Source organism: Pyrgilauda ruficollis, unplaced genomic scaffold, assembly GCF_017590135.1.
Source record: "Pyrgilauda ruficollis isolate IOZ18807 unplaced genomic scaffold, ASM1759013v1 scaffold886, whole genome shotgun sequence".
Lineage (NCBI taxonomy): Eukaryota > Metazoa > Chordata > Aves > Passeriformes > Passeridae > Pyrgilauda > Pyrgilauda ruficollis.
Window position 1 is genome coordinate 1 of NW_024530888.1, and position 11949 is coordinate 11949.

The following is an 11949-nucleotide window of genomic DNA, read 5'->3' on the forward strand; positions in this document are numbered from 1 at the left end:
GGAAGAGGAAAGGGAGAAGGAGGAGGAAGAGAAGGAAAAGGAAAGAGAGGAGGAGAAGGAGGAAGAGGAGGGAGAGGAAAGGGAGGAGGAGGAAGAGGAAGAGGAAGAGGAAGAGGAAGAGGAAGAGGAGGAGGAGGAGGAGGATGGGCAGAAAGGGGAGGAGGAAGACAAAGAGCAGAGAGAGGAAAAGGCAGAGGAAGAGGAGAAGGAGGAGGAGGAAGAGAAGGAGGAGGAGGAAGAGGAAAGAGATGGGGAGGAGGAGGAGGAGGATGAAGATGATGGAGATGGATGGAGGGGGAGGAGGAGGAGGAAGAGGAAGAGCAAAGGGAGGAAGAGGAGGAAGTGAAGGAGGAAGAGGAAAAGGGGGAGGAAGAGGAGGAGGAGGAGGAGTATGGGCAGGAAGGGGAGGAGGAAGATGAAGAGGAGGAGGAGGAAAAGGAGGGGGAGGAGGAAGAAGAAGAAGAGGAAGAGGAGGAAGAGGAAGATGATGAAGATGGACGGATGTGGAGGAGAAGGAGGAGGAGGAAGAGGAAGGGGAGACAGAGGGGGAGGAGGAAGAGGATGAAGATGATGGAGATGGAAGAGGAAGAGGAAGAGGAGGGAGAAGAAGGGGAGGGGATGAAGATGGTGAAGATGGATGGATGTGGAGGAAGAGGAGGAGGAGAAGGAGGAGGAAGAAGAGGAAAGAGAGGAGGAAGAGGAGGAGGAGGATGGGCAGGAAGGGGAGGAGGAAGACAGGAGAGAGAGGAAAAGGAGGAGGAAGAGGAGGAGGAGGAAGAGGAAAGGGAGAAGGAGGAGGAGGAAGAGGAGGAGGAAGAGGAAGAGAAGGAGGAAGAGGAAGACGAAAGGGAGAAGGAGGAGGAGGAAGAGGAGGGAAAGGAAAGGGAGGGACGAAGATGATGAAGGTGGATGGATGTGGAGGAGGAGGAGAAGGAGGATGAAGATGAGGAGGAGGAGGAGGAGGAGGAGGAAGTGGATGAAGACGCTGAAGGTGATGGATGGAGGAAATGGAGGAAGGAAGAGGAGGAGGAGGAGATGAAGATGAAGGGGGTGATGGATGGGTGGAGGAGGAGGAGGAAGGGGGAATGGAGATTACGGAGAAGGATGGATGGGGAGGAAGATGAGGAGGAGGAGGTGGATGAAGGTGATGGAGGTGACGGATGGGTGGGTGATGGAAAAGATTGGCTGGATGGGTGATGAAGATGATGAAGATGATGATGGATGAAGGATGGATGGAGAAGGCTGGGTGATGATGATGAGGATAACGGAGGTGACGATGATGACGGTGATGATGAGGAAGGCTGGATGAAGGATGACGATGAGGATGATGATAATGATGAAGATGGATGGAGAAAATTGGATGAAGAATGATGATGATGGATGAAGGATGGATGGAGAATGTTGGATGAAGGATGATGATGGAGTTGATGATGATGATGATGATGAAGATGATGATGACGATGATGATGACAATGACGATGATGACAATGATGATGACGATGATGGTGGATGAAGGCTGGATGGAGAAGGTTGGATGAAGGATGATGGAGTTGATGATGATGACAATGATGATGATGATGAAGATGATGATGACGATGATGATCATGGTGATGGATGAAGGTGCATGGAGAAGGTTGGATGAACGATGATGATGATGATGGAGTTGATGATGACGATGATGATAATAACATTGATGATGGAGTTGATGATGATGATGACAATGACGATGATGATGACGATGACAACGATGATGATGATGAAGATGATGACAATGATGATGATGGTGATGACGATGATGACGATGATGATGGATGAAGGCTGGATGGAGAAGGCTGGATGAAGGATGCCCCGACCTGCGCGTGGCCACCGGCCCCGGGGACGTCCTGGAGGTCACCGTGTCCCCCCGGCTGCGCAACCGCACCTGCGGCCTCTGCGGGGACTTCGACGGTGACGCCAGCAACGACCGCGGGGACACCGCGGGGGACAGCGGGGGTGACAGCAGGGACACCGCGGGGGACAGCGGGGGTGACAGCAGGGACACCGCGGGGGACAGCGGGGGTGACAGCAGGGACACCGCGGGGGACAGCGGGGACACCGGGGGTGACAGCAGGGACACCGCGGGGGACAGCAGGGACACCGCGGGGGACACCGGGGGTGACAGCAGGGACACCGCGGGGGACAGCGGGGGTGACAGCAGGGACACCGCGGGTGACAGCAGGGACACTGCGGGAGACAGCAGGGACACCGCGGGGGACACTGGGGGTGACAGCAGGGACACCGCAGGGGACACTGGGGACAGCAAGAGTGACCACAGGGACACCGCGGGGAACACTGGGGACAGCAAGAGTGACCACAGGGACACCAGGAGTGACCTCGAGGACACAGGGGAGGACCTCAGGGACACCAGAAGTGACCACAGGGACACTCAGAGTGACAACAGGGACACCAAGAGTGACCACAGGGACACCGGGAGTGACCTCGGGGACACGGGGGAGGACCTCGGGAACACCAGGAGTGACCACAGGGACACCAGGAGTGACCGCAGTGACACTGGGAGTGACCACAGGGACATACAGAGCGACCTCGGGAACACCAGGAGTGACCACAGGGATACCAGGAGTGACCACAGTGACACCGGGAGTGACCACAAGGACACGCAGAGTGACCGCGGTGACACCGGGAGTGACCACAAGGACACGCAGAGTGACCGCGGTGACACCGGGAGTGACCACAAGGACACGCAGAGTGACCGCGGTGACACCGGGAGTGACCACAAGGACACGCAGAGTGACCGCGGTGACACCGGGAAGTGTCCCCAGGGCCGCTGCCGTGAGTGGGACACGGGGCAGGGACACGGGCTGGGGGCGGCTGGGCCCTGGTGGGTCCTTGCAGGACCTTGATGTGACCTTCGTGACCTCCCCGTGTCCGTCCTGGACCTTCTCGTGTCCATCCATGACCTTGGTCTCCATCTGTGACGTTTGTGTCCATCCATGACCTCTGTGCCCATCCGTGACCTCTGTGTCCATCTCTGTGTCCATCCTTGACCCTTGTGTCCATCTCCGTGTCCATCCATGACCTCTGTGCCCATCTGTGTCCATCCTTGACCTTCTCGTGTCCATCCATGACCTCTGTGTCCATCCATGACCTCTGTGTCCATCTGTGACCTTTGTGTCCATCCATGACCTCTATGTCCATCCATGACCTCTGTGCCCATCTGTGTCCATCCTTGACCTTCTCGTGTCCATCCATGACCTCTGTGTCCATCTGTGACCTTTGTGTCCATCCATGACCTCTATGTCCATCCATGACCTCTGTGCCCATCTGTGTCCATCCTTGACCTTCTCGTGTCCATCCATGACCTCTGTGTCCATCTGTGACCTTTGTGTCCATCCATGACCTCTATGTCCATCCATGACCTCTGTGCCCATCTGTGTCCATCCTTGACCTTCTCGTGTCCATCCATGACCTCTGTGTCCATCTGTGACCTTTGTGTCCATCCATGACCTCTATGTCCATCCATGACCTCTGTGCCCATCTGTGTCCATCCTTGACCTTCTCGTGTCCATCCATGACCTCTGTGTCCATCTGTGACCTTTGTGTCCATCCATGACCTCTATGTCCATCCATGACCTCTGTGCCCATCTGTGTCCATCCTTGACCTTCTCGTGTCCATCCATGACCTCTGTGTCCATCTGTGACCTTTGTGTCCATCCATGACCTCTATGTCCATCCATGACCTCTGTGCCCATCTGTGTCCATCCTTGACCTTCTCGTGTCCATCCATGACCTCTGTGTCCATCTGTGACCTTTGTGTCCATCCATGACCTCTATGTCCATCCATGACCTCTGTGCCCATCTGTGTCCATCCTTGACCTTCTCGTGTCCATCCATGACCTCTGTGTCCATCTGTGACCTTTGTGTCCATCCATGACCTCTATGTCCATCCATGACCTCTGTGCCCATCTGTGTCCATCCTTGACCTTCTCGTGTCCATCCATGACCTCTGTGTCCATCTGTGACCTTTGTGTCCATCCATGACCTCTATGTCCATCCATGACCTCTGTGCCCATCTGTGTCCATCCTTGACCTTCTCGTGTCCATCCATGACCTCTGTGTCCATCTGTGACCTTTGTGTCCATCCATGACCTCTATGTCCATCCATGACCTCTGTGCCCATCTGTGTCCATCCTTGACCTTCTCGTGTCCATCCATGACCTCTGTGTCCATCCATGACCTCTGTGTCCATCCATGACCTCTGTGTCCATCCATGACCTCTGTGTCCATCCATGACCTCTGTGTCCATCCATGACCTCTGTGTCCATCCATGACCTCTGTGTCCATCCATGACCTCTGTGTCCATCCATGACCTCTGTGTCCATCCATGACCTCTGTGTCCATCCATGACCTCTGTGTCTCCTTGACCTTCTCGTGTCCATCCATGACCTCTGTGTCCATCTGTGACCTTTGTGTCCATCCATGACCTCTATGTCCATCCATGACCTCTGTGCCCATCTGTGTCCATCCTTGACCTTCTCGTGTCCATCCATGACCTCTGTGTCCATCCATGACCTCTGTGTCCATCTGTGACCTCTGCGTCCATCCATGACCTCTGTGTCCACCCCTGTGTCCATCCCTGTGTCCATCCATGACCTCTGTGTCCATCTGTCACCTCTGTGTCCATCCTCGTGTTCCCCCATGACCCTCCTGTGTCCACCCATGACCTTGGTCTCCATCTGTGACCATTGTGTCCATCCCTGCGTCCACCCCTGACCTCTGTGTGCATCCTCATGTCCATCCTTGACCTCTGTGTCCATCTGTGTCCATCCTTGACCTTCTCGTGTCCATCCATGACCTCTGTGTCCATCCATGACCTCTGTGTCCATCCATGACCTCTGTGTCCACCCCTGTGTCCACCCCTGACCTCTGTGTCCATCCTCATGTCCATCCTTGACCTCTGTGTCCATCCCCGTGTCCATTCTTGACCTTCTCATGTCCACCCATGACCCCTGTGTCCATCCTGTGTCCACCCATGACCTTTTTGTCCATCTGTAATCTCTGTGTCCATCCCTGTGTCCACCCCTGACCCCCGTGTCCCCCTGTGTCCCCCCTTGGTGTCCCCCCTTGGTGCCCCACCGTGTCCCCTTGGTGACCCCGCTGTCCCCCATGTCTCCGTGGTGACCCCGCTGTCCCCCCTTGGTGCCCCACCGTGTCCCCTTGGTGACCCCGCTGTCCCCCCTTGGTGCCCCACCGTGTCCCCTTGGTGACCCCGCTGTCCCCCCTTGGTGCCCCACCGTGTCCCCTTGGTGACCCCGCTGTCCCCCCTTGGTGCCCCACCGTGTCCCCTTGGTGACCCCGCTGTCCCCCCTTGGTGCCCCACCGTGTCCCCTTGGTGACCCCGCTGTCCCCCCTTGGTGCCCCACCGTGTCCCCTTGGTGACCCCGCTGTCCCCCCTTGGTGCCCCACCGTGTCCCCTTGGTGACCCCGCTGTCCCCCCTTGGTGCCCCACCGTGTCCCCTTGGTGACCCCGCTGTCCCCCCTTGGTGCCCCACCGTGTCCCCTTGGTGACCCCGCTGTCCCCCCTTGGTGCCCCACCGTGTCCCCTTGGTGACCCCGCTGTCCCCCCTTGGTGCCCCACCGTGTCCCCTTGGTGACCCCGCTGTCCCCCCTTGGTGCCCCACCGTGTCCCCTTGGTGACCCCGCTGTCCCCCCTTGGTGCCCCACCGTGTCCCCTTGGTGACCCCGCTGTCCCCCCTTGGTGCCCCACCGTGTCCCCTTGGTGACCCCGCTGTCCCCCCTTGGTGCCCCACCGTGTCCCCTTGGTGACCCCGCTGTCCCCCCTTGGTGCCCCACCGTGTCCCCTTGGTGACCCCGCTGTCCCCCCTTGGTGCCCCACCGTGTCCCCTTGGTGACCCCGCTGTCCCCCCTTGGTGCCCCACCGTGTCCCCTTGGTGACCCCGCTGTCCCCCCTTGGTGCCCCACCGTGTCCCCTTGGTGACCCCGCTGTCCCCCCTTGGTGCCCCACCGTGTCCCCTTGGTGACCCCGCTGTCCCCCCTTGGTGCCCCACCGTGTCCCCTTGGTGACCCCGCTGTCCCCCCTTGGTGCCCCACCGTGTCCCCTTGGTGACCCCGCTGTCCCCCCTTGGTGCCCCACCGTGTCCCCTTGGTGACCCCGCTGTCCCCCCTTGGTGCCCCACCGTGTCCCCTTGGTGACCCCGCTGTCCCCCCTTGGTGCCCCACCGTGTCCCCTTGGTGACCCCGCTGTCCCCCCTTGGTGCCCCACCGTGTCCCCTTGGTGACCCCGCTGTCCCCCCTTGGTGCCCCACCGTGTCCCCTTGGTGACCCCGCTGTCCCCCCTTGGTGCCCCACCGTGTCCCCTTGGTGACCCCGCTGTCCCCCCTTGGTGCCCCACCGTGTCCCCTTGGTGACCCCGCTGTCCCCCCTTGGTGCCCCACCGTGTCCCCTTGGTGACCCCGCTGTCCCCCCTTGGTGCCCCACCGTGTCCCCTTGGTGACCCCGCTGTCCCCCCTTGGTGCCCCACCGTGTCCCCTTGGTGACCCCGCTGTCCCCCCTTGGTGCCCCACCGTGTCCCCTTGGTGACCCCGCTGTCCCCCCTTGGTGCCCCACCGTGTCCCCTTGGTGACCCCGCTGTCCCCCCTTGGTGCCCCACCGTGTCCCCTTGGTGACCCCGCTGTCCCCCCTTGGTGCCCCACCGTGTCCCCTTGGTGACCCCGCTGTCCCCCCTTGGTGCCCCACCGTGTCCCCTTGGTGACCCCGCTGTCCCCCCTTGGTGCCCCACCGTGTCCCCTTGGTGACCCCGCTGTCCCCCCTTGGTGCCCCACCGTGTCCCCTTGGTGACCCCGCTGTCCCCCCTTGGTGCCCCACCGTGTCCCCTTGGTGACCCCGCTGTCCCCCCTTGGTGACCCCGCTGTCCCCCCTTGGTGTCCCCGTGGTGACCCCGCTGTCCCCGCAGCGCCCCGCTCTGCCCCGGCCGCCGGCGCCGCCCCCCGGAACCCCCGGGAGCTGCACTCAGGTGAGGGGCGAGGATGAGGAGGGGACGGGAGGAAGGTGACGATGGGGATGGGAGGGGAGGAAGGTGACGATGAGGATGGTGATGGGATGAAGGTGACGACGAGGATGGGCACGGGGTGAAGGTGACGATGAGGATGGGAGGAAGGTGATGATGGGGAAGGGAGGAAGGTGATGATGAGGATGGGGTTGACAATGAGGATGGGGATGGTGGGATGAAGACAATGACGATGATGATGGTGGCAGGATGATGAAGATGATGATGGTGGGGGTGGGATGATGATGATGGGATGAAGATGACAAGGATGACGATGAAGATGGCGGTGGTGGTGGGATGAAGATGACAAGGATGATGATGATGGGGCGGTGGGATGAAGATGGGATGATGATGATGATGACAATGATGATGGGATGATGATGACCGGATGGGATGATGAAGATGATGATGGTGGGGTGGGATGATGAAGATGATGATGATGGTGGTGGAATGATGACGATGACAATGATGGTGGTGAGATGATGCTGGTGGTGGGGTGATGATGATAATGACGGTGATGATGATGATGGGATGATGATGATGATGATGGGCTGGGATGATGAAGATGGTGATGATGATGGGATGATGACGATGACGACGATGATGATGATGATGGTCATGATGATGATGGGATGATGATGATGATGATGATGGGGTGGGATGATGAAGATGGTGATCATGATGGGATGATGACGATAACGATGATGATAATGATGATAATGATGGTCATGATGATGACGATGGGATGACGATGACGATGATGGGATGCTGACAATGACGACGATGATGATGATGATAGTCATGATGATGATGGGATGATGATGATGATGGTGATGACGGGATGATGAAGATGACGATGACCACAACCACGGTGGCCTCAGAGTGACCCCAGCCTGTGTCCCCCCAGGTCGCCTGCTGGAGCCACTGGGAGCACTGGGAGCCCCACTGGGAGCACTGGGCAGACCCCTCGGAGCTCCACTGGGAGCACTGGGAAGACCCCTCGGAGCTCCACTGGGAGCACTGGGAGCACTGGGAGCCCCACTGGGCGGACTGGGAGGACTGGGAGGGGGACTGGGAGCTCCACTGGGAGGAGCCCTGGGGGGGCCACTGGGAGCACTGGGAGGAGCCGCGGGGGGGCCACTGGGAGCACTGGGAGCCCCGGTGGGAGGAGCACTGGGAGCACTGGGAGCCCCGGTGGTGCCCGGGGCCCTCCTGGGGCCGTGACCTGGGCTGGGCTGGGGACAATAAAGCCACTGGTGTCACCTGGGGGTCACTGGTGTCACTGGGAGGGACTGGGGGGGGCTGGGACAAACTGGGAGGGAGTGGGAGGGACTGGGACAAACTGGGATAAACTGGGAGGGTCCCAGGTGTGGGGGGACACCAGGTCTACCCACAGACTCCTATGGGGGGATTTGGGGTCCCTGAGGGGTTTTTTGGGGGTCCCTGAAAGTTTTTTTGGGGGTCCCAAATGTCCCAGGGGGTGTCCCGATGTTTGGGGGTCCCTGGAGGTGTCACCCAGGGCTGCTGGGGGGGTCCCCAATATTTTGGGGGGCAGCTGTGGGGGTTGGGGAGGGGTCCCAGGTGTGGGGACACCAGGTCTACCCATAGGGTTAAACTGGGGGGATTTGGGGGGTCCCAGGTGACCCTGGGGGGGGGTCTTAGAAGAGGAGCATAGCTAAGGCAGGAGAAATTAATAACCAAATCCCCCTCCTGTAGGCCTCCCCTTGAGAAAGGAGATGCATTTGATGGATGTTGATTGTCCAAAACCAGGGAGTTAATGATTGGAAAATGATATATGGAAAAATCAAATGTTTGTTCTAAAGAAATTAATGGAAGATCTCAAGCAGAACATTTTAAAAATGTCTTTCTTCAGGATCTCTCTTCCCCTTCCCCGGCTGGGGACATCTTTACCACTGCCTGTCAGTTTCCAAGCTCTCTCTTTTCCTTCAGATTTTCCTGCCAGCCAGCTCAGGCAGGAATCCAGGACTCCTTCCCATCAATGTCAGCAGCTGGTGGATGAAATTGATAATTCTGAGACTGCAGGGATGATGATGATGATGGGATGATGATGATGATGATGGGGTGGGATGATGAAGATGGTGATCATGATGGGATGATGACGATGACGATGATGACGATGATGAAGATGATGATGATGATGGGATGATGACGATGACGATGATGATAATGATGATAATGATGGTCATGATGATGACAATGGCCTTGGGGGGGGTCTCAGGTGACATTTTGGGTGTTTTAGGTGGCACTGGGGGGGGCCAGGTGTCATTGAGGGGATCCCAGGTGACATTTTGGGGGTCCCAGGTGACACTGGAAGGCTCTCAAGTGACATTTGGGGGTGCCAGGTGACATTGGGGGGGTCCCAGGTGACACTGGGGGGGGGTCTCAGGTGACATTTTGGGTGTTTTAGGTGGCACTGGGGGGGGCCAGGTGTCATTGGGGGGTCCCAGGTGACATTTTGGGGGTCCCAGGTGACACTGGAAGGCTCTCAAGTGACATTTGGGGGTGCCAGGTGACATTGGGGGGGTCACGAATGACCCCAGAGGGTCCCAAATGTGGTGAATTCCACTGTCCCCAAATGTCCCCAGATGTCCCCAGAGGATCCCAAATGTCCCCAAATCCCCCCAAATTGTTCCCAAATTTCCCCAAATCCCCCCAGATGTGCCCAAGTGTCCCCAAATGTCCCAAAACACCCCCAAATTGTCCCCAGATTATCCCCAAATCCCCCCAAATTGTGCCCAAATTGTCCCTAAATGTCCCCAAATTGTCCCCAAAGTTCCTAAATGTCCCCAGATTGTCCCCAAATTCCCCCCAAGTGTCCCCAGAACCGGAGGACCAGGCCCAGTTTTTAACCCTTTATTGGCGGTGCCACCGCGTGTCCCCCGGGGGGGTGACAGCCGTGTCCCCTGGGGGGGTGACAGCCGTGTCCCCGGGGGGTGACAGCCATGTCCCCAGCCCTCCCCGTGCCCCGTCCCCGATGTCACCGCGCTGGGGACGCTCAGATCTTGCCGGGGAAGATCCCCTCCTCACGGGCCTCGTCCCACGCCGTCACCTGGGGACAGTTGGGGACATTGAGGGGACACTGGGGACACAGCAGGGCTTGGGGACACTGGGGACATTGAGGGGACACTGGGGACACAGCAGGGCTTGGGGACACTGGGGACATTGAGGGGACACTGGGGACACAGCAGGGCTTGGGGACACTGGGGACATTGAGGGGACACTGGGGACACAGCAGGGCTTGGGGACACTGGGGACATTGAGGGGACACTGGGGACACAGCAGGGCTTGGGGACACTGGGGACATTGAGGGGACACTGGGGACACAGCAGGGCTTGGGGACACTGGGGACATTGAGGGGACACTGGGGACACAGCAGGGCTTGGGGACACTGGGGACATTGAGGGGACACTGGGGACACAGCAGGGCTTGGGGACACTGGGGACATTGAGGGGACACTGGGGACACAGCAGGGCTTGGGGACACTGGGGACATTGAGGGGACACTGGGGACACAGCAGGGCTTGGGGACACTGGGGACATTGAGGGGACACTGGGGACACAGCAGGGCTTGGGGACACTGGGGACATTGAGGGGACACTGGGGACACAGCAGGGCTTGGGGACACTGGGGACATTGAGGGGACACTGGGGACACAGCAGGGCTTGGGGACACTGGGGACATTGAGGGGACACTGGGGACACAGCAGGGCTTGGGGACACTGGGGACATTGAGGGGACACTGGGGACACAGCAGGGCTTGGGGACACTGGGGACATTGAGGGGACACCACCCTTGGGGACATTGGTGACATTTGGGGCCAGCACTCACCCAGGAGGTGGGACACCATTGGGGACACTGGGGACACTAGTGACTCACCCATGAGGTGGGACACCTTGGGGACACTCTGGGGACATTTGGGGGCCAGCTCTCACCCAGGAGGTGGGGCACCCTTGGTGACACTGGTGACACTGGGGACACTTGGGGACATTTGGGGACACTGGGGCCAGCACTCACCCAGGAAGTGGGACACCCTTGGGGACATTGGTGACATTTGGGGCCAGCACTCACCCAGGAGGTGGGGCACCCTTGGTGACACTGGGGACACTGGGGAGATTTGGGGACACTGGTGACGTGACTCACCCACGAGGTGGGGCACCCTTGGTGACACTGGGGACACTGGGGACATTGGGGACATTTGGGGACATTTGGGGACACTGGTGACGTCACTCACCCACGAGGTGGGGCACAGGGATTTGTAGACGCGCAGGTACCACTGGCACGGGCCGGCGTCGGCCCCGCGGGCGGCCATGGCGCGCTGGCACCGCTGGAAGTCTGGGGACACAGGGGACAGCGGGGACACTCAGGGGAGGGCTTGGGGACATTTGGGGACATTGGATGGTTTGGGGACACTGGGAACATTTGGGGACACTGGGGCCAGCACTCACCCAGGAAGTGGGGCACCCTTGGGGACATTGGGGACACTGGTGACACTAGTGACTCACCCATGAGGTGGGACACCTTGGGGACACTCTGGAGACATTTGGGGACACTGGTGACATTTGGGGACGCGACTCACCCATGAGGTGGGGCACCCTTGGTGACACTAGTGACACTGGGGACATTTGGGGACACTGGGGCCAGCACTCATCCAGGAGATGGGACACCCTTGGGGACATTGGTGACATTTGGGACCAGCCTTGGGGACATTGGGGACACTGGTGACACTAGTGACTCACCCATGAGGTGGGACACCTTGGGGACGCTCTGGGGACATTTGGGGGCCAGCTCTCACCCAGGAGGTGGGGCACCCTTGGTGACACTGGTGACACTGGGGACATTTGGGGACATTTGGGGACACTGGGGCCAG

At 59.2% G+C, this 11949-nt stretch overlaps 1 protein-coding gene across 1 annotated transcript; it reads right to left on the reverse strand.

Annotated features, from left to right (window-relative positions):
- Positions 1 to 9922: 9922 nt before the first annotated feature.
- Positions 9923 to 11439, reverse strand: LOC121364728 (cytochrome c oxidase subunit 6B1-like; the record flags this gene model as incomplete). The annotated part of the gene is made up of 2 exons (XM_041488208.1): positions 9923 to 10133; positions 11314 to 11439. Coding segments are annotated over 2 exons (180 nt in total), but the record flags the coding sequence as incomplete, so codon positions are not given.
- Between the last annotated feature and the right edge of the window lie 510 nt (positions 11440 to 11949).